Here is a 27,501-nt window from a genome sequence, read left to right on the forward strand (position 1 = left end):
CTCTCACGAACACCTGATATTGTCACACTTTTAACATTTTTGTAATTCCACATTGGTATGAAATTGTTTCTTTTATTACTAGTGAGGTGCCTCAGAGTCATACAAGAAGGTTTGTCAGAAAAGCAGTTGGATATAAGATTTTGGAGCTCAAAAGACAGGGAGGGCCTGATGGCATGTTTAAACCTATGTGAATATCACATAGGCAACATTTAAAGCATTAGAAATGGGCCGGATGTGGTGGCTCACACCTTTAATCCCAGCACTTTAGGAGGCTGAGGAGGCGGGTGGATCATTTAAGGTCAGGAGTTCGAGACCAGCCCAGCCAATAACAGAGAGATGGGTGAAAACCCATCTCTACTAAAAATACAAAAATTAGCGGGGTATATGGTGAGACATCCCTATAGTCCCAGCAACTCAGTAGGCTGAGGTGGGAGAAGCACTTAAACCCCAGAGGCAGGGATTGCAGTGAGCCAAGATCGCACCACTGCACTCCAGTCTGGATGACAGAGAAAGACTGTCTTAAAAAAAAAAAAAAAAAAAAAAAAAAAAAAAAAGCAAGCCTTAGAAATGGGTAATGCCACCTAGGAAGAAAGATGAAAGGAGGGCAATGCCCTGAGGTGTGCCAGCATTGGAGGAGACAAACAGCCAGCGACGTAGGAGGAAAGCCCAGAGAAACTGTGAGCTGAACGGATGAAGTAATAACAGATCAGATGCCACCAAGAGGACAAGAAAGATGACTGGAAACACATAGACAAGAAAGACTATTGTATTTAGCAACTTAAAAGCCTCTGACTACTTTTTACTCAGAAATCAAACCCCAAGGAAAGTGTTTCCCCTCCCTACAGGAGTTTCTGCAGGTCCCCTTACATGCTCCCCTGCACTTCAAGTGCGAAAAGTGATTAATTTGGGGTGATGTTTTAATTTCCATTCTTTTTCACTTATAGCTGTGTTTTCTCATTCTCTACAACAATAGGTAGTATGTTGTAATAGAATAATCCATTGTGGTCAGTCATAACTTCTGTCTGTTCCTGGGCACAGGGGGCATCACTATTAATGCCTGTTCCTCCCTCCCTACTGCTGATAAGCAAACACGGGCAGGAATAATACTAATAATTTGTGTTACTTTTTCCTGCATACCCTTGGCCTTATTCTGGGCTATTGAGCTGAGAGATTGTCTGAGGCTGGAGCTCTATTGTCTGAATCCAGGGGCAGAAAGAACTGAGGGCTCTTTTACAGCATCTACCTGGAGGCTGCCTCGCAGTCTTGGGTTGCTAAGTGCACTGTTTAATTTAGAAACTCCTTTTATCCTGGCTCTCTTGACCAGCCAAAGTTGTGGTCACTGTTTTCAACAAGGACTGGGGAAAGAAAGGGTGGAATTAATTAAACCTAGAGGAAGGGACTTTGAAGGGCGGAGCTAAGGTCAGAGAACGAACCCTTTAAATAAAGGGCCCACACTGGCTGCCAGGGAGTGTGCAGGACTGGCAAGAGGGAAGCCGGGCTGCTCCACACCTTTCACGCCTTCCACCTCCTGCGCATCCATCTGTGAGAAGGAGGCAGAGCCCAAGGGAGATGATGGAGCCTGAGGAGTACAGAGAGAGAGGTGAGAAACGGGTATCCCTGGCCCCCTTCCCTGCTGCTACTCCTGCAGGAACAGCTTCTGGTGGGTGGCCCTTAGATTTTGGGGTGACATTTGACAGGAGCATTAGAATTGCCTTCTGCAAGTTGGCACCAGCAATATTTTTTTTTTCTGCGAAAGGAATGTGGGATCAGAGTGTAAAACTTTTCTGAACCACTCTTTCATTCTCCCTCATATACTCACTCTCACATATGTCCACACTACCGTGCCTTGCTTTTCCTCCCCACTTTTTCACAAAATAGAGGATTTGGATCCCTGAGACGTTAAATGGGAAAACGAGAGTGTTCATATTCTGAAATAGAAAAAAAATTCTCAATATTCTGTAATCACTGCAAATCCTTTCTTTCTTAACATTTATTTCTTTATGTGTGAATCTATGAGTAGCGTTCTTGCATTTAGTCATTCATTTCATAAATATTTAGTAAGTGCCTACTCTGTATGAAGCCACACCAAGTGGTTATTCAGTTTTCAGGCATGGCTCTCCCTTAGAAGGAAAGTAGGTAATTGTTTAAAAGAGAATCTTGAATGTCTTTATTTCTATGATTTTTTTATATCCTCCTCCTCACGAATTAGTGTGCATGAGCTTATTCTGTTGCTTTCCGAAGGCGCTGTTAGCTGAGAGCAGGTTCCTGTGGACATTCATCCTCTGGTGAAACACAAATACATTTAGCACTGTCCCTGGACCAGTGGAGGGTTAGGTCTAGAGCTCTCAGATCTCTGGTGGAGCCCTGCTGGGGAAGCACCAGGCTTTGAGAGGGCTGGAGGAGAGTAGAAAGATCTACCTTCATCTCATCAGTTTTGTCTGGGGCTGGTTCTGTTTTTAACAACTTCGCGTAAGCTGATGCAGAGGGCAGAAAATGAGTTCCCTTTCCTCCTAGTTAAAAGCAGCTTAGGAAGTAGTAAGGAATAGATATTCAGCAGAGAAAGAGTTATGTACACACACATACACACAGCAAGAGACAGAGGTACCAAAGAGAGACCTGAAAGGATAAACAATTTGCAATAGTTTTGAAATGTTTGACTTTTTTTCCTTCCTTATTCATATATACATAGATGTTCTGTTTCTGAGAAGAAAAGAAAGGCAGGAGAGACAGTCAAAACTGAAGTAGATTAAGGAAGGGGAAAGGAAATGAAACATTTCACTTTCGTGCTAGAGTTTTTTGCTTTGGAAATTTCCCCTCTTGTTCATTTGCTCACTCAGAAACTCTGTCCATCATTCATTCACTCCCTTGCTTTTTTTTCAAATTCTGAAGATAAGGTTGTGCAGGAGATCAGATCCTTCCCTCAGCCCGTGAATCCATCTCCTTCTTTACCATGCCTCTTGGCCTGGACATGGGAGGGATGGGCACAAATCAGTCAGGTCCAGTCAGGGGACTTGAGCTTGATTTCTCTGTGTCTCTTCTAGGGAAAGAGATGGTGGATTACATCTGCCAGTACCTGAGCACTGTGCGGGACAGACGTGTAACGCCAGACGTGCAGCCTGGCTACCTGCGAACCCAGCTGCCTGAGAGTGCTCCGGAGGACCCTGACAACTGGGACAGCATCTTTGGGGACATTGAACGACTCATCATGCCTGGGGTGAGATACAGTGACCACAGGGCAGTTCTGGATTTCAGGGCACAGGAGGATGGGTGGTAGCCTGAAAAAGACTTGCTTTGGGTCAGCTTGGGATGATAATGCATCCTTCAGCCACTTGGTCACCAACATCCCAGCCCATTTGCTAGGCATGTGGAGGGCAGGACTTTGACTAGCATTAGGTTTCTTTTTTTCTTTTTGCCCAGTTGTGCCAAGGTATGAGGTTGCTGATGCCAGGGCAGGGCTGGCCAGAACACCTGCATCCCAGAGCACAGTCTGGCAGAATTGTGGAAGTATAATGGGATGGGTGGTGAAGTGGACATTTTGTCTGAGGGGAAAGGACAACTGTGAGTGGTAAGACTGGGGAAAGGAAGCTGAAGATAGTGCCTGGCCCTGTTGGCAGAGCCAGGGACTCTTTATACAATGCCTGAGACCGCGCCAAAGAGAAGGAAGGAAGTGGGGAATATACCCTGCAAGAACACTCTGGTTACCAGGTTGCGTTGGCCCAGGAAACTGAGCGGACCCTGGCATCCCTTCCTGTCCCCTCTGAGGTCTGGTGATTAAGCTGCTTTTCAAGAAGAAGGGACTTTCCCTGAATCATTGATACTTTCCATGGCAGAGGAGGGTGCAGCCTGGGATAGTGCTCGTGGGGCCAGGAAGCTGATGGAAGCTGGCTGATGCATGGGCTTGAGCTGGGGCCTGCCTTGATGGGCGGTGATGACACCCCGGCCACCGGCCTTGAGGAGCTCTGCCATTGTGCTCATGCTAAAGTGGCATTGACTCCCTTCATACAGCTGGGCTCCTTGCCATGTGCCAGCTCTGTGCTGGCCACATTACATGCTATCTCATTTAATCTTCCCATTGACACTCTTTTACAGATGAGGAAACTGCTGATGCTCAGAGAAGTTAATTGTTTTGCCGAAAGTCACAGAATTAGTACCTGGTAGATCCAGGATTCTAACCTAGGCCAGTCTTACTTCACAGGCTCTGCTGTGTCTCCTACCCTCTGTCACCTCTACTGGTGAGCGCCTGAGTGTGCCTGGCTACGCCTGGGCCCCTAGCACTGCCTCTCTGGCTGTGCAGCCACATATGGGCCGTGTCCTCCCTCTCCCTGCTTGGGGTGTTTGTGTTCTGAACCATACATGTTTAGAGGCTCTTCCTGAGTCCAACTTGAGGTTTACCTCCATCATTTCCAAAGAACTTTTGACTTAAATGTGACAAAAAATATACCTAGAGGCAGGGGTGGGAAAATACTCAAACTCAGAAAGTGATGGCAATTTTGATTTTTTTTTTAAAAAGCAATAGAGGCAAGGTCTCGCTATGTTGCCCAAGCTGGTCTCCAACTCCTGGGCTCAAGTGATCTTCCTGTCTCAGCCTTCCAAAGTGTTGGGATTAGAGGCCTGAGCCACTGTGCCTGACCATGAGGGCAATTTCATACAAAGCCACTCATCTCTTTGACCATTCAGCCTATTTCACAAGCATCTTTTGAAAATGTCAATATCAGTAAGGCTAGATCCTGATAAGATTATCTCATAGATTTTATTCTGTAAAATGTAATCTGCTGAGTGGCTAACGGTAATCTGGAAGTGAGACTGAAAACAACGGTCAGAAGAGGTGGAAATGAGCTGATTCATTTGATTGAAAGGAATTCCAGCAGTTGCCGTGAGTGTGGTCAATGAGGCTCATTTCTGGAAAGAGAGGTCTGTTTGTTTTTGATAAGGGCTCTTCTGGTGTACTTTATCTTATTTATCTTACAAGAACAGACAATTGTCTCTTGATAGGGCTAGGAGGTAGAAACCTTTCTCTGGGGTTTCCAAAATACTGTCACTAAACACAGTGATAATGAGGGTGGAATCTCTTGACTCATCTCTCAGGCCATACCAGCCTCTGAGAGCTGGCCAGAAAGCAGTTGGCCCTTTGCTTACTCATCTTCTCTGTGCCTCATTGAAAGTTACATTAGTTTTTCCCTTTCTGCCACCACCTAGACAATAAGAGAAGAAAATCTCTCTTTCTCCTTTAATTCCAACCCTGGTTAGACAATCTTCATTTACTTTTCATGAGGGAGAGAGAGCATCCCCAGGGGAAAAATCAGGACACCACCCTGCTCGGGTGTGTGGGCTTCTGTCTCATTGCAGCCCCTTGTCCCTACAGGATATGTGTGACCACAGGGATGTGGCCTCTCTCTGCCATCCCCACTTCTCACCTGTGAAACAGAGATAATGGTAGGCCCTACCCCATAGGGTCCTGTGAGAAGTAAGTAAGAGAAAGCATGGGAAGCAGGAGATATGGTTATTACTGATCATGTCTCTTGCATAGTGAAAATCAAGTCAGGATATGTGATGTGTCTGTCACCCACACGATTAGTTTACCGTTAACATTAGAGCTTAACGTTTTGCACATTTCTTGCCCACGCCTCAACGCACACAACAACCCTATGAGACAGGATTGAATTTACGATGAGAAACTGAGGTTGAGGGAGGTTCAGGAGAGGCTTCTGGTTTTATGGAGACTATACTGTAAACACTTTTTGAGACCTCCTTTAAAAAAAAAAAGAATGAGACTGGGCACAGTGGCTCACGCCTGTAATCCCAGCACTTTGGGAGGCTGAGGTGGGAAGATCACGAGGTCATGAGTTTGAGACCAGCCCGGCCAACATAGTGAAACCCTGTCTCTATTAAAAATATTAATATATATATATATATAAAATAAAAAAAAATAAATCCCAGCTACTCAGGAAGCTGAGGCAGGAGAATCACTTGAACCCAGGAGGTGAAGGTTGCAGTGAGCTGAGATTGTGCCACAGCACTCTAGCCCCGGCGACAGTGTGAGACTCTGTCTCAAAAAAAAAAAAAAAAAAAAGAATCTCAAAAGAGACTCATGCAAATATGGTATGTTGGAGCTTAAGTTCATTAGCTTTATGGTAAATCTACATGGTCACACAGCTCGTTAGGGACCAAGTTGGGACTGGAACTTGTATACTTGGACTAATTTGTACGTTCCTTGTACTATACATGCTGTCCAGGACAAGGTCCTTGCTCCTGAAGGACTCTTAAGTATATGTGCCATTTGTAAAGAATGGGATGATGCCCTAAGATATTATCAAATGAATCCTGAGTAGAGTGAAACATCTAGAATTATTGTGTTCCATTGTTCAGGAAAGGGATTGAAAGGAGCTGTGGGAGCAGGGGGAGAGTTTGAGGAGGAAATGAATATTTAGTAGCTTTCTAAGAACTGGCAGGTTTTGGAAGGTCATGTCTTTATGGAGAGTCGCTTTCTATCAGGGGACTCAGCATTGCTCAAAGACATAAATGCAGAAATGAACAGGGCATACTTGCAGAGCAGTGAGATGAGGCGAGATTAGATAATTCATGAAGCTGATGAACCACTAGTGCTGCTTCCGAGTTCTGATGGGGGGCCCTCCCTGCCCGCTCAGCTCCTCCTTATATGGAGGTTGCTCTCCCATATGCTTGGTCTGGGCTCTCCTCTCTACCCTCTCCCCTCCTCACTGCATTCTCAATGTGATGCTTAAGGACAGCCTTGAACCCATTCACCCTGACCCTCTGAGTTGCATGCCCAGAGAGCTCAGTGCTCCATAAAACAAAAGGTGACTTTTGCAAGAAATGGATGAAACAAGAATCTGCTTTTCTGGAGCTCACAGTCTGCCCTTCCTTTCATTGACGGGCAGGAGAGGCATGAAGGGTAAGTATTGGGGACGAATGTGAATACTGCGTAGAATCCCACAACCAGACTACTGTAGTGATTTTCCTTTGTCATACTCCCTTCTCGGCTTTGCATATATGAAAAGGCTTTACTGATGATCTAGCGTAGGACATAAGCCTTGTGAGTGGCAAGAACACCAGTGATTTTCATGGAGTTGTGTCACATATTTCTGCTTCAAAGTGTTGGCCCATCTCTAGAGTGACACTTCCCTTTGCCAGGGATGGTCTCTGGAGAAAGAAAGCCTCCTGGAAATGCCTCCTGGTGCCAACTGTGTGCACGTTCTGCCTCCAGGTGGTACATTGGCAGAGCCCCCATATGCACGCCTACTACCCAGCCCTCACTTCTTGGCCCTCCCTGCTAGGAGACATGCTGGCTGATGCCATCAACTGCTTGGGATTCACCTGGGTGAGTAGCAATGGCTGTAACTATTGGCAATGGGGAACGTAGCAGGGAGTGGCATCCTAGGACAGAGCAGACATATTTTGTCTTAGTTTCTGAATATGGTTCCACAGAAGTATTAACAATGGCTACATTCTTTAAGCTATGCTTTATTTTAATTTTCTCATCTCATCCTTTAACCCTATGGAATCACGAGTATTGGTCCCATTTTGCAGGTGAGAAAATTGAGGCTTAAGTAACGTATCTCCCCCTGATCACACAACTCAAAGAGGCACAGATAAGATTTGGATCCAGGTCTGGTTACTGGCACAGTTCATGACCTTAACTAAGCAATTTGATGCTTGTTGGGTCACCACTTCCCCTGTGCTCTTGTATTTGAGTAGCTGGAGATATGTCCTAAGACTTCCCTTAATAACCCCTGAAGCACCAATCAGCTTTAAACAGTGCCAAAAGCCTTTTAGAACATCTTTTTATGTTAAGCCTGAATTCATAGGGTGTGTGGGTGGGTGGGTGGGGGTATTCATATCTTTTCTAGGAAAGAGTATGTTTTTAATACTAAAACTTCCCACTGGGCATTTGAGGACTTCTCAGCTATGTATTTTAGAGACTTGGGGAACCAAATCCAAGCCAACCATTTCTAGGGCTGTTTCCCCATAGAGTCTTGGAGACTTTGCCTCATTGGGGGCAGCATGAATCCAAAATCCCTCCTTATTTTCTCTTTCTGCTTAGAGAGTGGACCGGGAGAGGGGCACAGAGCCTGACATTGACCTTTCTCCAGAAATGTTCCCCTGACACCATCAGGGGCAGACATGTTTCTGGAGCTCTTGGTGCCATCTCAGTGCCCTGGGGCTGTGCAGTTTGAAGTTCCTTTTCCTTTCTCAGGCATCTAGCCCTGCATGCACGGAGCTGGAGATGAATGTCATGGACTGGTTGGCAAAAATGCTGGGACTTCCAGAGCACTTCTTGCACCACCACCCCAGCAGCCAGGGTGGAGGCGTCCTGCAGGTACCTCCATTGGCAAAGCTTCACCTAGTGTGGGGGATAAGTAGTGGAAAATAAGCCAGACCCTAACCTGGCAATTCTCCCATTCTCCATGGATTTTCTCCATGTTACTTACCCACACCATCATCACCAACACCACCATCATCACAGCTTCCCTGTACTCCCACCTCAGCTTCTGCTTCATTCACATGAACTGCTCCTACCTTCTCCAATCTTCTTCTCTCTTACCTTTGAAAGAAATTAAAAAGCCAAAACATGACTGAATTTCCAGTATGACTTGATTCAGCTTTCTTAGTCTATAATCTGACAATTCCTTTTTGTTGTCCTATTTTGCATCTCACAGTAAGAGGGGAAAGGAGAAGGCAAGGAGAGGACTTCTCTTTCTCTCCCTGCTGGGTTCAGGAGATGCCTTGCAGTGAGAGCAATTAACAGCATAAACTGATAAATGGTATCCTCTGACCCTATCTTTTGGATAGCTGTCATATGATAGTTCTTCAAATATTTCTTTTTTTCAAGAGTAGTACATGGAGTGGAGCTTTCTAGTTGCCTCCCATGGACCACACACATTGTCAGGTGCTTTTGCATCTACAAATCCTTGACCTTCTTGAGGTTCTAAGACCTTTGAGATTCCTCAGATTGTTGAATTCTACTTTAATGTATGTTTCCTGGTTTTATAATCCATGAGATAGAGATAATAATACTGTCTCCTTCCAAGAGTATATGCGAGGATTAGATGAATTCTTCTTTTAAAAAGAAATAATGCATGGCTGGGCATGGTGGCTCACCCCTATAATGGTGGCTCAGTCACATGAACTTGAGTTAGTCTCATGACCTCTCTGAGCATCATCACTCTCCTCATCTTAGTGTGACAAGAATCATAATTATCTCAAAGAGGTGTTGTGAGGAGCAAGTGGAATACCAGAAAGTATTTTGTAAACTATGAATTGCAATACAGATGGAAGGTGTTGATACTATTATTATTATTTTTAAAAACAGGGCCTTGTTCTATTGCCCAGGCTGGAGTGCAGTGGAGCCATGGCTCACTGTAACCTCCACCTCCTGGACCCAAGCAGTCCTCCCACCTCAGCCTCCCAAGTAGCTGGGACTACAGGTGTGCACCACTACACTTCACTATTTTTTTTTTTTTTAGTAGAGACAGGGTCTCACTATGTTGTCCAAGCTGGTCTTAAACTCCTAGACTCAAGGGATCCTTCCAAAGTGCTGGAATTGCAGGTGCAAGTCACTGTACCCAGCTAAGTATTATTATTATGCTATGTCTTTACATAAATAGCTTTCTTGCTATGGAGTAACTACCTGGCACTTAGTATCTGTGAGATCTGGTCCACACCACTCTCCAAGACAGTGTCCACCAGGTCTTTAAAAAGCTGTAGGTCTAGCAATCATGTTTACTTTTAAGGGAGAATAATAATAATAATAATAATAATAATAATAATAAAGCTGTAGGTCTCTTGAATATTTCAAGAAGCAAAAATACCAAAGACTGAGTGAATGAATGATGAGGAACCATAAAGTCTCCTGTGAAGTTTCTGAAGTGGCCCTGAAGATTTCCACAAGCATGGTCAGAGCAAAGTCCTACCCAACCCTTGTTTGGATAATCCATACTCCTATCCTGGGAAGCAGTTAAAGGGATGCTCTCCACTTCATAGACAGAAAAGAGTCTTCTGGAGGGGAAATGTTAGCCCAAGGTCACAAGAGCTATTGGCAAGTAAATGGGCCCAAGTCACCAGCCTCTGGCACAGGCCAGGATCCTCTCTCCCTGGGAATCAAACTTCATTTCCATTTGTGTAATAAGTTGAGAGTTCTTCTTTTAAATATATTTTACATGAGGAGCAAACATATCCAGGAGGGACAGACATTCTCTTTTCGGTTTCTGTGGCCTCTCTAATAGAGAGGGTGGTATTAGATGCAAGCTGATTTTAGAAAGCAGAATAGGAATGCAAGCTGGGGAGGGAGATGGGTACTTTGGGCAGGAGCTGTGTATTTCCTTCTGAGAGTAGCTGTGACATACACACACACACACACACGCACACACACACACACACACACACACAGAGAGAGAGAGAGAGAGAGAGAGAGAGAGAGAAACTATGAAACCTGGGGAAATTTGGCAAGAGAACACAAAAAGGCTGCCATGGTAATCCTTTTCCCCTGCAGAGCACGGTCAGCGAATCCACCTTGATTGCCCTACTGGCAGCAAGAAAGAACAAAATCCTAGAAATGAAAATGTCTGAGCCTAATGCTGATGAGTCCTGCCTGAATGCTCAACTTGTGGCCTATGCCTCTGACCAGGTGAGTTGCCCGACGCAGGACAGCCCTTCAGGTCAGTGCTTGGCTTCTGGAATCTTGGTCCCTGAGCAGTGTTTTTCTAGATGTGAGTATGCTGGGGTTCCAGGCCGCTCAGACCTGGGAGTTTGTCTCCAACAACTGTAGAGAAGACAAGCTTCCAATGATCGTATTTGGTTCCCCGAGTCTTAGGCTTCAGCAGTTCTGGAGAGTGATCATTCCAGTATGGCTCTTTGCTGACAGGTCTCTGTGGCCCTTCTAGGCTCACTCCTCCGTGGAAAAGGCTGGTTTGATTTCCCTTGTGAAAATGAAATTTCTGCCTGTGGATGACAACTTCTCACTCCGAGGGGAAGCTCTTCAGAAGGCCATTGAGGAAGACAAGCAACGGGGCTTGGTGCCTGTCTTTGTAAGTCAGGTTACGTGCCTAAGCTTAGAATGATAGAACTTGGATGTGAGGAAGGAATTTTGGCAGAATTCAGGTAAGTAACATGCTGCACACAAAAGCAGAAAGGCCCTCCCATATGGTATTTTACATATCCTGAGTTGCTCTCCATAGGTGTGTTATGGAATGAATTTTGTGGGTTATAACCAGCATTAAAAAGAAATATAGTAAAAAATACTAGAGTGCACACATACAGCCAGAGTATGTATTGTTCCAATACACATGTATACATGTACTAGATTGCTATATAAAATGTGTTTCTTATGAGCCATGGTAAAACACAGTCTGAAATCTACACTGTTCTGATGGGATGGCTGGGAGTAGATCACGACTCTGGTGAAATCTTTCTCAGGCCAAACGTGTCACATGAGCCTACCCTCCCATGTTAACTTGCCTCCATTTTCCCCTAGGTCTGTGCAACACTAGGGACCACTGGGGTCTGTGCATTTGACTGCCTATCAGAGCTGGGCCCCATCTGTAAGTATCTGTCCTCTCTGGCTAGGAAGATAAGAAACATATATATATATTTTTTTGAGGTGGAATTTCGCTCTTGTTACCCAGGCTGCAGTGCAATGGCGCAATCTCGGCTCACCGCAACCTCCGCCTCCCTGGTTCAGGCAATCCTCCTGCCTCAGCCTCCTGAGTAGCTGGGATTACAGGCATGCACCACCATGCCCAGCTAATGTTTTGTATTTTTAGTAGAAACGGGGTTTCACCATGTTGACCAGGATGGTCTTGATCTCTTGACCTCGTGATCCACCTGCCTCGGCCTCCCAAAGTGTTGGGATTACAGGCGTGAGCCACCGCGCCCGGCAAGAAATACATTTTTAAAGGTCTCTTAGAGCAAGCATCTGAAACCAGCTCTATGGGATTATTCTTGTTCCTCTTGGTCAATGCAGAGACATGGGAAGAACCACCAAAGGTCATGAAGGTCTTTTCCAGGGATCCCTGGACATTGCCTTTTCCAGTGGTGTGACAGGAGTTAGAGCTGCCCTACTTTGCCTCCTGTCCTAGGAGGTGACAGGAGGAGAGCCTTTGGTTTTCTCATCCTCTTACTTGTATGTTGAACTCTACTTAATGCAGGCTCTATGCAAAATATAGTGTGAATTAGGCTAGAATAGAAACACTTTCTGTTCTAGCTTCAGAAAAGGAAAAGGATAAGGCAGGGGAAATCATGGGAAAGATTAAAGGCAGAAAGGAAACCCAAAAGGGACTGTTTGACCCCCAAGCAAGACACCACTAGGAAAGAGAGACATCTTCCATCTAACTTTTACATTAGGTGCACTAATATTGCTCTCTGTGCTGGTGGGAAACTGGTTTCTGTGCCAGGATGCTCTAGGTTGAGGCCAAGAGGGTGCCAGCCCTTTACCCAGTGGAAGAAAAAGGCAAGGGTGAGGCTTTGTAGACTTTCCCATTAGGAGGTAAGGATGCCTCCTTCAGCCCCACTTCTTCAGACTGACTCCTCCTGCTCTCATCTCTACAACTCTCCACGTCTCATTTAGCCAAAGCACATCATCCTTCCCCAGCTATTCTCTTTGCAGCCCCCACTCAGCTTGGCTAGATGAGAGATGCCTTTCCCCGCTTCGTGCCTGCCCTCCAGCCAGGTGATGCTTGCCTCCTCAGGTGCCCGTGAGGGGCTGTGGCTCCACATCGATGCTGCTTATGCTGGCACTGCCTTCCTGTGCCCCGAGTTCCGGGGGTTTCTGAAGGGGATTGAGTATGCCGACTCCTTCACCTTTAATCCTTCCAAGTGGATGATGGTGCACTTTGACTGTACTGGGTTCTGGTGAGTGTAGCAGCCCAGCTCCGAACATGCCGGAAAGACTTGCCTCTTCTGGAGAGAACTCAGCCATTAATGTCCATTTGGAAACCCACAGGGTCAAGGATAAGTACAAGCTGCAGCAGACCTTCAGTGTGAACCCCATCTACCTCAGGCATGCCAACTCAGGCGTGGCCACCGACTTCATGGTGAGTGGCCAGGGAAGGGCAGCCTAGTGGTCTTGGGTGGCCAGTGGGAACTGTTGGTGTCTGATCCCCCAAACTCCGGATGGTGGCTCCCTTCGAAAGGTGGCACACTGTGAGCTCATCCCATAATATTGTCAATGCATACCTTGGTTTCCAGTTGCACCTAAGTATATAGAATGAAACCCAGAAAATGGTTAAAAACCCTAGAAAATGAGGCCAGCCTTTAAGGCAGGGTGCATATTTCCTGAATAGTTGTGGCATTTTAAAATTCCCAGAAAGGCTCTCCCTACCACAGGCGACCAGTTTCTTCTGCCTCCATCTCGGGTGATCTTTTTTGTTTCCTACCCAGCAGCAGGGCAGGGTGGAGAATTTCTCTGGTGGGGAAGGAGCCTTCTTGCTGAAATTGCTTTTATCCTTTTGTCGCTGACAGAGGCATTGTGGTAGTGATGCGGTAGAGGTAGTGATGGGCTGTGGGACTTGTGTGAGGTTCTGGAAACCTCCAAGCATTCCCAACTGGCTGCACCTCAACTCTCTCTGTCTCTCTCACTCCCTTTTTTTTTTTTTTTTTTGAGAGGAGTCTTGCTCTGTGGCCCAGGCTGGAGTGCAGTGGCACCATCTTGGCTCACCGCAACCTCTGCCTTCCAGGATCAAGTGATTCTCCTGCCTCAGCCTCACTCGTAGTTGGGACTACTGGTGTGAGCCACAGTGCCCGGAAAACCTCAACTCTCTTCATCCTACATCCTCAGCCAGTATTTTGCCTTAGGGAAATGAGTTCTTACAAATCGACTCCACAGTTTGAGGATGAGCCCTTCTTTTACTTGTAGGGAGACAGGGATGTAAACGAATGTGTTACACATAACCTGGCCAACAGAGGCAGCAGAGCAGAATGGGAGCAAGCCTCGTTTGGAATTCCGTTCCAGCAGTGGCCCTTTGGGAAACTAACTGGACCTCTCCTGAGCCTTGCTTTCCTTATCTATAAAATGATAACAGTGGCACTGATTCACAGGATATCGTGAAGCTTAAATGGGAACATGTGTAGATCACTTAGTACAATAACTATGTGGCAAGTGCTTAATAAATGGTAGGCAGGCCGGGGACGGTGGCTCAAGCCTGTAATCCCAGCACTTTGGGAGGCCGAGGTGGGTGGATCACGAGGTCAAGAGATTGAGACTATCCTGGTCAACATGGTGAAATCCCCGTGTCTACTAAAAATACAAAAAATTAGCTGGGCATGGTGGCACATGCCTATAATCCAAGCTACTCAGGAGGCTGAGGCAGGAGAATTGCCTGAACCCAGGAGGCAGAGGTTGTGGTGAGCCGAGATCGTTCCATTGCACTCCAACCTGGGTAACAAGAGTGAAACTCCGTCTCAAAAATAAATAAATAAATAAATAAATAAATAAATAAATAAATAAATAAATGGTAGGCATATTTCTGAAAGCTCATCTTTGAAGCTGCAGAGATTCGTTATGACAAAGTGGTTAAGCCTGTAGGTGCTAAAGCCAGATGGCATATGTTGGAGTCCTGGCTTTCTGTTTACTAACTTGTGTGACCTTGGGCAAGTGACTTAAACTCTGTGTTCATATTTCCTCCTGTGTAAAATGACGCTGATGACCACAATTCTGGCTTCTTAGGCTTCCTGTGAGGATTAATACGAATTAATACACTGAAGTGCCGAGAGCAGTGTCTGACTCCTGTGAGAATTCTTCCTTGTGAAGAGATGGTTTTGTCTTATCTTCTTGGACAATTGAAGTGTCTTGCCCTTTTAGTCTTAAAATAATAGCTTCATCATCACTTAATTATACTGTCTATTCTCCCTTGGACAAGCCCACCACACCCTCTTTAGATTTTTGAAGATTTTTTATTAGAATTGCAGCAGTAAGTCTGGTGGCTTACTGGTGGTGAGAGAAGACCCTTTAGAAGTAAAATTAAAAAATTCTAGAACAGCCCAACAGAGTCAGATATCTTTAGGGATAACTGTAGGTTTGGTTTCTGAGTGTGAATTGATGCCCATTCTCCTGTAAGTGTATTTGGGCCATCATAACCGAAGAGCATTATGTTCACCCTTGCTCTTTTGAATTTCATGTTACCCCTTGAATTCATTTACCACAGTGCCTCAGGATCTTCCTAGGGTTCATTCCCAGGAGTTTGGTGATTTTACAGTGCTCTCTCTCTTCCATGTAACTCACAAAAATGTTACAGTATTCAAAATGCACGTTGTCAATAAAAATTAAAAAAGAAAAAAAATAAAAATGTTACAGTAAACTCTTCCCAGCTCTGCTCTGGGAAACCTTACTATTTTTTACCTCTCCACTCAGAAGGCTCTGCTTTACACTTATCCTTCCCCCACCTTTAATCCTATGGATTTGATTTTCAAGTCCATGAAGAAACTCCTAGAAAAGTGAAGCTGCTATCTTTGTCATGATCCTGAGGGTCCTCACAGCTACTCTCACCTGGGCGCAATGTTTTTCCAACCCAGGCGGCTGCAGCTTTGAACAGAAGCTCAGTTCTGTTCTGAGATGAGCCAGAAATAGGGCAGCATCCCAGGAGAGAAGACTTAGGTGCTTACTCCCTGGGGTCCTGGAATCACCTAAAATCAGGGCTAGATTCTCTGACAGCGGAGTAGCTGCTTCCTTTTCCCCTCCCACTGAACAGAGAGGATCAGTGGAGGGAGCATTACCTTGGCCTTGGCAGGAGAGCCCTGCAAAACCTTAAGAGGACACAGAGGAGGCTGGAGGTGCCTCAAGTTAAAGAAGAGCCCTGTCAGCCTTACATGTCCAGATTTATTGATTCAACAGAAAATGTTGGTTGGAACCACTCTGCTGATTCAGCATGGATCAGTTTTAGATTAGTGACAAGAAAAGGAGCAAATGGGAATAAGAAAGATTGTGAAGAAATCAAAATAAAATCACCTATGCCTATCCTGGTTTATTTGCTGGTAAAATAAAGTAGCTATATATATCAAATAATATATATGAAGTAATGTATATTATTTATACATAATATCTATGAAATAAATTGGCTATAACCATCTGGAAACCAGAACCTTTTAAGAGACGATCTCTATCATCTGTTCATTATTTTCTTGGAGTGTCCATTGGCCAAGAGGTGAAGTTGACGCTCTCCCTGTGACAGCAATTTTGTTCCATTTTCAGATTTTGATGCCCTCTGCTGGCACAAAAGCCCCAAAGCTGGTCCTCAGCACAACAGAATTTTGCTTGGAAATCACAGGCTTAGTACTTTTATGCTGGGGAAATGTTGTCCATTAACAAAGGGATGATGTCCCAACTGTGCCTGGCTCAGGAAACTGGGGTGAAGGGTGAAGGTGAAGACATTTGTGAGGATTTGATAATCTTGTGCATGGGCACAAAAATACTCAGGGGGACAAACATTTATTTTTAGTCAACAGACATTGTGGTACAAGCTTTCTGACATCTGAGGGAGACGTCATTTAGGAACCATGTGACTCATTAAAATAACTGCAAATGTTTTCCAAACCCTTTGCTCTATTTTCAGATCTGAGAAATCAGTCCGAAATTGATTTGGAAATTTTCAGATTTATGGTGACTACAACCTTGAACTTTAAGCTCTGTTGAATTTGGCCACCAGGAACAAAGAGTCAATATTCATCTAATAGAGGCAGAAATTTGAGTGCTCTTTTGAAATCTGAAAGCTGGAGTGATGCCTCTCAGATCACAGGAAGCTCACAGGAAAATGGACAAGTGTGAGGTTAAATAGGGATCATCTTGGCTCTTGATAGAAATGCTACTGTGATTTGTAGCTCACACTTTAAAATCATTTCAATAGCCAACACCTACTGACAACTTCTGAGGCTCTTGGTGTTCTTTGTCCTCTCACCATTTCCCCAGAAGGTGCAATTTGTTCTCTATGTCATGGACTGATGAGCCAGTGGGGTGGCACTACCCAAGGTCACACAGCTAGTAAGTGGCGGAGCTGGAGGTGAAACCTAGGTCTGCGGGGCTCCAGCATCTGTGCTCTAACCACTATACTTTACATTTTGGGGGGAATCAAAATAGAACTTTATTTTCTGCTATTCAAGGCATATTGATTCATTTAGGGAAAAACTTGTATTGCCCTTATGTTGAATTTCTGGGCTGGGATGAAATGTTTAAAGTAGCATTTTAAAGCAAAGTTCCCTTCTCATTGGTTCAGGGTAATGGATTTGATTTCCACTTGTCTGGTTCTCAGACAAGTGACTATTGGCCATCTTCATCAGTGATTTGGTCACATGATGGGGCAGCTCTTGGGAAGCTTGGCTTACTCCTTAGCAACAGCTTCCGGAGTCATGGTGACACTGTCCATCCCTAGAGGGCTGAGCAGGCAACGAATAATGCCCAGAAATGCCCAAGGGAGTGGGGCACCTTTGTCTCTAACCATGAGCACTGTGTTCCTTTGTTTTTAGCACTGGCAGATCCCGCTGAGCCGACGGTTTCGCTCTATTAAACTCTGGTTCGTGATTCGGTCCTTCGGGGTGAAGAATCTTCAAGCACATGTCAGACATGTATGTAGCATGCCACTGTGGGGGCTGAGCCTGTGTTCCCCTGTTTTCTCATGGTGAGGAAGGCTGGTTTCTGCTTTGCAGATCTGCCCAGGAGACTTTCGGTATCTGGCTCAGGTGTCTGGGCCTGTTCCTCAGCTCCTGGGACTTGATTCTCTTTGTTAGCAGGAGGAGCACTTTGCACAAATGCCCCGAGGGCTGCCTGATGCCTGTCCTCTGCTGAGTGTCTCACCATTCCCCTTGCTGTCATGGAGCATTGGGGAGGGATGGCCCCAGAGTCTGGTTTGCAGAGAAAGAAAGAGAAAGTAAATAAGGGGAAGTGTGTGTGGCCAGGATAGGATCATATCTGCTTCGGAATTATCTCAATGGTCACAGCTGGCTGAATTTTTTAGTACTATTATGATTATGCTTGAAACAAAGCTCTCCTGGCTTGGACTGGTAGACTTACTGTAATATTGGGGTTCAGGGGTTCAGGGTGCCCTCAGCTCCCCTGAGAGGATGTTTATCTAGGTTCTTGGTCTCCTGCCCTCTCAAGAACGAGGGGGCGCACGCGCAGTGCGCAGTAAATGCGAGACTCAAAAGTGTTTGTAGAAAGTGATTTATTTAGAGAGAGAGAGAGAGAAACTGGGGAAGGAGAGAGAAACAGCTAACTCTCACACTGAGTGAGAGAATTCAGAAAGATGGAATCCAGGAGAGGAAAGCAGCTTCCACACTGAGTGGAAGGGAATAGAGAGAGATGGAATTTAGGAGGGGAAGACAGGCTTCCACGAGAGTGTGGAAGGGGACTCCAGAGGGGAAATCCAGGAGAGAGAAAGATAGTTTCCATGAGAGTGTTTGTGGAAGGCGACCCAAACATGGAGTGAAAGGGATGTGGAAGAAGGGGACTTTTAACCTGGGAGGAACCCCCACCTTCTCCAAGACCCCTGGCCAATGAAAGGAGTTCCTTAAAACTTCCGCTGGAGTGATTGACTTTTAGTTTCTTCCCGAGCTCGCAGAATTCAAACATAAACTGTTAAATCTCCCAGATGGAGAGAGATGGGAGGGGGCCATGGTGCTGGGAAATTCTTGCCCTTAAAACTACGCCCCCTCATGAACCCAGGAAAAGAACACATTCCCTCATTATCCACCTCTCAACAGGAAAGCCCAATTTCTACTGGAATTACGGATGTCCATCCTCTTTACTTCCTGCTGAAATGGGGCATAGAAGGGGCCCTGCAGTTGAGGTTTCCTCCAGAGGGGAGACTTCTGGGGTGCAAGTTGATCTAGAGGTCCATGACAGAGCCCATGAGCCAAGGACAACTGGGGTTCCAGCAGCAGAATTATTTTTGACATTTTAGTTCTATAAGAAACGAATGTGACAAGGTGGTTAAAGATGAGAGGCCCATAGGTCAACAAATATAGAATGGTTATAAATAAGCCTAGGGGAGAATAGAGCCAGGACAGTCAGTTGTTAAACAGCCTTTACGATACCGTTTCTGGAAGATTTTTGGTCCTGTGTTTGATTGATTCCTGGGTTCTATGTTCAAAACAACACTTAACTAGTTTACAAAATAGTAGCATTTTTCCTAGAGACAGGTTCCCTTCCCACCGGCCACTTGTGTTAAGGGAAGGCAGGAAGCTTTCTTTCTTTTTTTTTTTTTTTTTTGAGACGGAGTTTCACTCTCGTTACCCAGACGGGAGTGCAATGGCGCGATCTCGGCTCACCGCAACCTCCGCCTCCTGGGTTCAGGCAATTCTCCTGCCTCAGCCTCCTGAGTAGCTGGGATTACAGGCACGTGCCACCATGCCCAGCTAGTTTTTTGTATTTTTAGTAGAGACGGGGTTTCACTATGTTGACCAGGATGGTCTCGATCTCTCGACCTCGTGATCCACCCGCCTCGGCCTCCCAAAGTGCTGGGATTACAGGCTTGAGCCACCGTGCCCGGCCTAGGAAGCTTTCTTAAGCTGTAATTTGAATGAGAATGTTGCACCCTGAGGTGGTGTGGCCCGCCTAAAAGCTGGGCAGGGCTGACGGCCATCAGCCGCTTCCTATACCTCAGCCACACCGGCAGAGGAAAAAAGCCGCTTGCCGAATCAGTTTAAAGCCGTTTTCGCAGCCACTGCTGGGTCTGCCGTGAGTTCCCCGACCCCTGCGGCTTTTGGTTGCCATGTTGACCCCACGAGAACCGCTCCCCAAGCTGCTGCCGACACAGGGACCCTCGGCTGGCAGGCGAGTGACCTGGGAAGCCTTTTTACACTGCTGCCTGGGACTGGAGGAGGCAGAGGAGACCTTCCAGAACCCTCCGCCAGGCCGCAGCACTCCCGGGTCCCCTATAGGCTGCGGTTGTACCTCGCCCCTCCCCACTGTTTTTCTTCCGCGGACCTCTGTGCTCTGGGTTCCCACCTGGGGCTGGGCTGTTCCTTGATGGCAAGGAGTGAAAGGCCCTGGGGATAGTGCTCCCCTGCTCTGCCCCACAGGCTCCCTCGGGTTTTGGTCCCAGAGATAATATCTGAAGGACAGAGAAGGAGACGGAAAGTGGAGAGAAAGCTTGGAGGTAAAAAAAACTGCGCTCTTAATTCTGGCTGGGCTGCGCCGTGTCTCTGAGGCGCCGCCTCCGGTTCCCCACAGGCCTGCGTGGCTGCGGCCGCTTCAGGTGTTTTTAAAGAGACAGGACAGAATGGGGCCGGTTTTCCTCATGATTTTAAATTCTTCTTCTCTGGCTGTACCCCTTTCCTGGCTTACCCTCTTCTGGCTGGCTCGCCAAAATGTAATATTGGGGTTCAGGGTGCCCTCAGCTCCCCGAGAGGACGTTTCTCCAGGTTCTTGGTCTCCTGCCCTCTCGAGAATGAGGGAGGGGACCATGGCGCCGTAAATGCTGGACTCAGAAGTGTTTGTAGAAAGTCATTTATTTAGAGAGAAACAGGAGAAGGAGAGAGAAAGAAACAGCTAACTCTCGCACTGAGTGAGAGAATCCAGAAAGATGGAATCCAGGAGAGGAAAGCAGCGTCCACACTGAGTGGAAGGGAATAGAGAGAGATGGAGTTAGGAGGGGAAGACAGGCTTCCACGAGAGTGTGGAAGGGGACTCCAGAGGGGCAATCCAGGAGAGAGAAAAACAGCTTCCATGAGAGTGTTTGTGGAAGGGGATCCAAACATGGAGTCTGAAGGGGTCTGGAAGAAGGGGACTTTTAACCTGGGAGGATCCCCCACCTTCTCCAAGACCCCTGGCCAATGGAAGGAGTTCCTTAGAACTTCCGCTGGAGTGACTGACTTTTAGTTTCTTCCCGTACTCGCAAATTCAAACAAACCATAAAATCCCGAATGGAGAGGGATGGGAGGTGGGCATGGCGTTGGGAAATTCTTGCCCTTAAAACTACGCCCCCTCGTGGACCCAGGAAAAGAACACATTCCCTCACTACCAAGTCTGGGAACAAATCTCCCTGCATTGACAGGCTTTTACGGAAGGCCTATTTGGTTTAATTTATTTCTATTCAATTCAGCAAATACAAAAGTATTGTGCTTTGAAAGGGACACAGAGGTAAATGAGACAGGGAAAGCCTCTCTCCTGTGTTCTTCATGGAAGAAGTGGGACATTTATAAGAACTCTGACTGCTGGATTTTTTCTCCCATTTCTTCAAGAGCCCCTGTGCAAGACAAAACCATTGATAAACGCAGTGGTGGAAAATGAAGACACTGTCCTTTTTGCCTATGTGTGTCTTTGTCCTTCCACCTTTCCTCTAGGGAATTCCTTCTTGGTCAGATAAACACAAACCAAAATGAAGTGGTGGAAGCAGTAACTATGATTTTTTTAAACTTTATTTTTTGAACTTAATTATTCTGGCTGGGCGTGGTGGTTTATGCCTGTAATCCCAGCACTTTGGGAGGTCAAAGTGGGCGGATCACGAGGTCAAGAGATCGAGACCATCCTGGCCAACATAGTGAAACCCCATCTCTACTAAAAATACAAAAAAATTAACCAAGTGTGATGGTATGTGCCTGTAGTCCCAGCTACTCGGGAGGCTGAGGCAGGAGAATTGCTTGAAACTGGAAAACGGAAGTTGCAGTGAGCTAGGATTGTGCCACTGCACTCCAGCCTGGAGATAGAATGAGACTATCTCCAAAAAAAAAAAAAAAAAAAAAAAAAAAAAATTATTCTTATGTAATAATTTTGTATATATTTATGGGGTATGTGTGAGGTTTTGATACAGGCATACAATGTGCAATGATCAAATTAGGGTTATTGGGTATCCACCACTCAAGAATTCATCATTTCTTTGTGTTAGAAACATTCCAGTTCTGTTCTTTTAGTTATTTTGAAATGTACAGCAAATTATAGTTAACTATAGTTGCCCTGTTGTGCCACCTAACAGATCTATTTAACTGTATTTTGCACCCGTTAACTATCAGCTCTTTATCCCCCATTCCCAGCTACCCTTCCCAGCCTCTGCCAGCCATCATTCTACTGTGTGTCTCCACGAGCTCAGTTTGCTTACTTTTTAGCTCCCGTTTGAGTGAGAACATGTGAAATTTGTCCTTCTCTGCCTGGCTTTAGTTTGCTTAACATAATGTTCTCCAGTTTTATATGACTGGTTTTAATGTTCGTAATTTTACCTTTGTAATCACCACTGGTTGTTTGCCAGGGAGCAGCTGCCGCCAACAATATTGAAGAACTTTAGGCACTTTGTGCTATTTCTAGAAACTCAGACTCAAGACTGGAAGGTTGTGGGTGGGGAATGGTTGGTGGAGGTTACAAGTAATTAGGAACATTTTTTGCTTACAATTTAGGACTGGATATTCAATGTGCAGCTCCTGATCAACCTCCCTTAGCACTTCTGTTTGTGAGTTAAACCCCTGAATTCCTATTAGCAACCCCACTGCCTACCAGATGAGGCCCACACTCCTAGGCCTGGCTTTCAAGGACTTGATGCCCAGCTCCTGCTTTAGCTTGGGCTTTTCCTCCATCCATCCAGACCCCATGCTCAGTCCGTCTCTGCACCTTAACCTGTGTCCTTCACCCGAATTGCCCTCTTCCTTCCAAATGTTGTGAATGGATTGAATTCTGCTTCCGCCAGGAGCTTTTCTGCCTATTCCATCTGTTCTGGTTTCCGCTTCATTAGCATTCGTATGATCACCTACTCAAACACATTTGCAAAACTGAGCTCAAAGTTCTTCCAATGTCCTATAATAGAAGAAGTAGAATTAAAATAAAGTTGTTTGATATGAGTTAATTTTATCTCTTCAACTTGATTATGATGATAATTATTAACACTTGCCTAATTCCTTAAATACAAAAATAAATGATAGTTCTTCATTAGGTTCTTAGCACAGTGTTTGGGGCGATCACTCTAATCTGGCAAGGCTCAGAGGGAGTAATTGCTCTGCTTGAGGGAAGAAGGCCTGGGACTTTCCCTCAAGCCTCCCAATTCCAAATTCTTTCTTCATAGTTCTGGGCTGCTTTCTACTATGCTGAGCCTGCTATGCTGAGCTCTTGGAAAGTTATATAAAATCAAATTTCGTATTTCTCTATTATAGAGAAGTGCTTTAAAGAATGATTTTTAGTTCTACCCTGTACTATTTGGTGATCTTGTCTGCCTTATTTATTTATTTATTTATTTATGAGAAGAGGTCTCACTCTGTTGCCCAGGCTGAAGTGCAGTGGTGCCATTAGAGCTCACTGCAGCCTTGACCTTCCCAGGCTCAGGTGAGCCTCCCACCTCAGCCTCCCGAGTAGCTGGGACTATAGGTGCACACCATCACGCCCAGCTAATTTTTTGTAGACACGAGATTTTGCTATGTTGCCCAGGCTGGTCTCAAGCTCCTGGGCTCAAGCAATCTGCCTATCTTGGCCTCCCAAAGTGCTAGGATTACATACAGGCATGAGGCACCACACCTGGCCATACCGTCTTAATTTATAAAAACAAGAAAAGGATACTACCTCTCTCAAAGGTTTATAGGGAGGATTAAATGAGATAATACACATGCAGCCCTTAGCGTAGGGTCTACCTACTACTCAGTTAAGTACTCAATGAGTACTTCTTCTTTTTCCCCTCCCTCATCATCTCCTTCATCTAATGATAGTAAGTTTTCATTATCATCCTCCTCCTCCTCTCCTATTACCTACTGTAGGGACTGGTAAATATTTCCTATAAGAAGCCAGATAGTAAATATTTTTGGCTTTGTGGGCCATACTCTATTGTCTGTACTGCAAAAGCTATCATAGTCAATATGTAAACAAACGGGAATGCTGTGTTCCAAAAAACTTTACCAACACAGGAGGGCACTATATTTGGCCGTGGCTACAGTGTCCCTGCCCTTGACCTAGAACGGTGCAGGGCACTGGCAGCAGCTCTGCTTTCATGACCTGTAAAGTTGGGCTTTGGAGGTGGCAGTGCAGCCTGTGCTATGTGTTCTCTCCCCTGACCTCTGCTTTTGTTGTTGCAAACAGCATGTGTTGTAGGAGGGATAAAAGCACAGTGGGAGGAGATCCACCTGCTGTGACTTGTACCTTGGGAAAGTCACTTTCCTCTGGTTCCTTCTAAAAAATGAAAAGTTTGGGCTGGTAACAGTGGCACGTGTCTGTAGTCCCAGCTGCTTGGTAGGCTGAGGTGGGAAGCTCAGTTGAGCCCAGGAGTTCTGGGCTGTGGTGTGCTGTGCCGATTGAGTGCCCGTACTAAGTTTGGAATCAGTATGCTGACCTCCCAGAAGTGAGGGACCACCAGGTTGCCTGAGGAAGGGTGAAGTGGCTCAGGTTAGAAATGGAGCAGGTCAAAATTCCCATGCTGTTTGAAACTGAGTCCACAGGGGAGAAAGAGGCTCTGAGAGAGATTTGTAGAAACTCATTTTATTATGATCAAAAGACAGGATCAGGGTCAGGCATGGTGGCTCCTGTCAGTAATCCCAGTAATTTGTGAGGCCTAGGAAGGAGAATCGCTTAAGCCTTGGAGTTTGATACCAGGCTGAGCAACCTAGTGAGATCCCCATCTTTACAAAATAACTAAAAAATTTAGCTGGGCATGGTGGTGCATGCCTGTAGTCCTAGCTACTCAGGGGGTTAAGGTGGGAAGATTGCTTGAGCACAGGAGTTCAAGGCTGCAGTGAGCTTTGATTGTGCAACAGGCCACTGTACTCTAGCCTGTGTGACAGAGCAAGACCCTACGTATCTTTAAAAAAAAAAAGATAGGATCAGCTAACTCCCTTGCCCTCTCTTGAAATAGAGTAGCAAGTATGAAAATTAGTTGATAGAATTACTTAGTGAATATTTTACTGAGATCTTCTGGATGCTTGGAGAAATTTTTTAAAATAAGAAAAAAGGCAAGTCCTGACCTTATTTAGTTAATAATCCTAGGTTGAAAACTAAAAGGATAAAACCCCAAGACATTTTAAAAGATGATATGAACTTCAGTGAAAGATTAGTATAATACAAAGCCTTTAACATTTTAAACTTGTGACAAAATATACACACCATAAAATGTATCATTTTATTCATTTTCAAGTGTACAATTTAGTGGCATTAAGTATACTCACAATGTTATGTGACCATCACCATTATTTCCAGAACTTTTTCATCATCCTGAGCAGAAACTCTGTATTCATTAACCAGGTACAAAAGCTTTCCATGGTGGGTAGGGACAAAATGTAAAAATATGTTCTCTCTTTTTAAAAAATTTATTTATTATACTTTAAGTTCTGGGGTACAGGTGCAGGTCGTGCAGATTTGTTACATAGGTATACACGTGCCATGGTGGTGGTTTGCTGCATCCATCACCCTGTCATCTACGTTACGTATTACTCCTAATGTTATACCTCTCCAATCACCCCACCCCCTGCTATTACCCCCTTAGCTCCCTACCTTGCAGACCCCAGTGTGTGATGTTCCCCTCCCTGTGTCTGTGTGTTCTCATTGTTAAACACCCTCTTATGAGTGAGAACATGTGATGTTTGGTTTTCTGTTCTTGTGTCAGTTTTCTGAGAATGATGATTTTCAGCTTCATCCGTCACTGCAAAGGACATGAATGGAATATTGGAAACGGGATGAAAAGAGCATTTGGGATGCAGGCTGGGAAGAGGTTTGAGAGGCAAGTGAAACATGTAGGCTTAGGATGGGGCAGGGCTGCCGCTAGCCTGGATGGCATCTTTATGTGCACTAGAAGCAGGCATCTCTTCCTTTGGGCAGATGCAGTTCACATGAGGCACCTGGCAGGGAATGCAGAGCATGGGCTGGATTTTGTGCCTCATTTGCCTACTTGGCCAATCAAGTAGCTGTGAAACCAGGAGATGAGGCCAGGTTGCCTGGACTGCAAAGCACATGGCTTCTGGGTTCCGGGGCTGAGTTGAAAGAAGGCGCTGAGATGAGTTCTTGAGGTGGATCCAATGTGACAGGAAATGGAGCCACTGGAGATTTTCCAGCTTGGAATATGAGCAAAATCAAATGGAGATGACAGTGAGGCAGAAGCCACTTAGGTCTCTGTGATGGAAAGATGTCACTGGTTTAAAACCACCTAGCAGTCCGAAAGTTTATGCATAGTTAGTCCCTTGTCTGATTATTAATATCAGTTCTCTTTATATTTGCCATTCCAGGGTACTGAAATGGCTAAATATTTTGAATCTCTGGTCAGAAACGACCCTTCCTTTGAAATTCCTGCCAAGAGACACCTTGGCCTGGTGGTTTTTCGTCTAAAGGTAATGCTGTCTTCCATGCCCCTCTGTGCATGATGCTATGTGGTGCTCCAGAGCCTCTTGGAAACACAAATGCTGGGCTCTGGGGATGCTGACAGGGGGTGTGATGGAGGCTTCGCATCTCTTTATCTTTCAAACAGGGTCCTAATTGTCTCACAGAAAATGTGTTAAAGGAAATAGCTAAAACTGGCCATCTCTTCCTCATCCCGGCCACTATCCAGGACAAGTTAATCATCCGTTTTACTGTGACCTCCCAGTTTACCACTAGGGATGACATCCTGAGAGACTGGAATCTCATTCGAGATGCTGCCACTCTCATCCTGAGTCAGCACTGTACTTCCCAACCCAGCCCTCGGGTTGGGAACCTCATCCCCCAAATCAGGAGCACCAGAGCCTTGGCCGGTGGAATGTCCCTTCAGTCTGTCAGTGGGGCAGGAGATGATCCAGTGCAGGCCAGGAAGATCATCAAGCAGCCTCAGCGTGTGGGAGCTGGTCCCATGAGAAGGGAAAATGGCCACCGTCATGAAACTGTGCTGGACCCAGTTGATGACTGCTTTTCGGAAGAGGCCCCGGATGCCACCAAGCGCAAGCTGTCCTCCTTCCTGTTCAGTTACTTGTCTGTGCAGACTAAGAAGAAGACGATGCGCTCCCTCAGTTGCAACAGTGTGCCAGTGAGTGCTCAGAAACCACTACCCACAGACGGATCTGTGAAGAATGGGGGCTCCTCCAGGGTCAGAATCTTTTCCAGGTTTCCAGAAGAGATGATGATGCTGAAGAAAAGTGCTTTCAAAAAGCTCATCAAGTTCTACAGTGTCCCCAGCTTTCCCGAATGCAGCTCTCAATGCGGGCTCCAGCTGCCCTGCTGCCCTCTGCAGGCCATGGTGTAGACCCAGGGTCTTCAGCCAGAGTCTGAGGATATACTTCAGGGACTCTGTGAACCCATCACAATTGTATGCTGACTTTGTGTGCTTATGTGTACATGCATTTTTCTTGGGGGCGAGTTAATAATTTTTACCAAATTCTCATAGGGGTTCATGACCCACAGTAGAGTACAAATGAAGAGTTTAAGCCAGCATGATCCGGATGGGTTCAGCAGGCTGGTCAGAGAGAAACGGCTGAGGGTAGACAGGCAGCTTCTATGGTTCAGCTTGTGACATAAAATATAACATAGAAATAAATTATGCTTGTCCCTGAAACAAAACATATCCTGTGTCACTTAATTGGCTGCTGAAACATTGACTAATTAACCAGTGTGGGATCTTAACCGCATGTACTTTTATTTTA

The 27,501-nt window shown here is 45.6% G+C and overlaps 1 protein-coding gene across 1 annotated transcript; it reads left to right on the forward strand.

The window, feature by feature from the left end:
- The first annotated feature begins 1,466 nt into the window (after window positions 1-1,466).
- HDC (histidine decarboxylase) lies at window positions 1,467-27,418 on the forward strand. The gene is made up of 12 exons (XM_003928864.4): window positions 1,467-1,600; window positions 3,042-3,214; window positions 7,223-7,336; window positions 8,213-8,335; window positions 10,508-10,642; window positions 10,899-11,042; window positions 11,489-11,555; window positions 12,702-12,864; window positions 12,956-13,046; window positions 17,467-17,565; window positions 26,119-26,220; window positions 26,358-27,418. Exons 1-12 carry the CDS (start codon window positions 1,570-1,572, stop codon window positions 27,102-27,104), a joined length of 1,989 nt encoding a protein of 662 aa, XP_003928913.1. The 5' UTR covers window positions 1,467-1,569; the 3' UTR covers window positions 27,105-27,418.
- Window positions 27,419-27,501: the final 83 nt, after the last annotated feature.

The sequence above is a fragment of the Saimiri boliviensis genome, chromosome 2, assembly GCF_048565385.1.
Source record: "Saimiri boliviensis isolate mSaiBol1 chromosome 2, mSaiBol1.pri, whole genome shotgun sequence".
Classification (NCBI taxonomy): domain Eukaryota; kingdom Metazoa; phylum Chordata; class Mammalia; order Primates; family Cebidae; genus Saimiri; species Saimiri boliviensis.

Excerpts from the sequence above, each read along its gene's own strand:
- HDC (XM_003928864.4), top strand. The coding sequence starts at position 1,570 with ATGATGGAGCCTGAGGAGTACAGAGAGAGAG. Across the intron at positions 3,215-7,222 it reads AACGACTCATCATGCCTGGG|GTGGTACATTGGCAGAGCCC; the intron begins GTGAGATACAGT and ends TTCTGCCTCCAG. Across the intron at positions 26,221-26,357 it reads TGGTGGTTTTTCGTCTAAAG|GGTCCTAATTGTCTCACAGA; the intron begins GTAATGCTGTCT and ends TCTTTCAAACAG.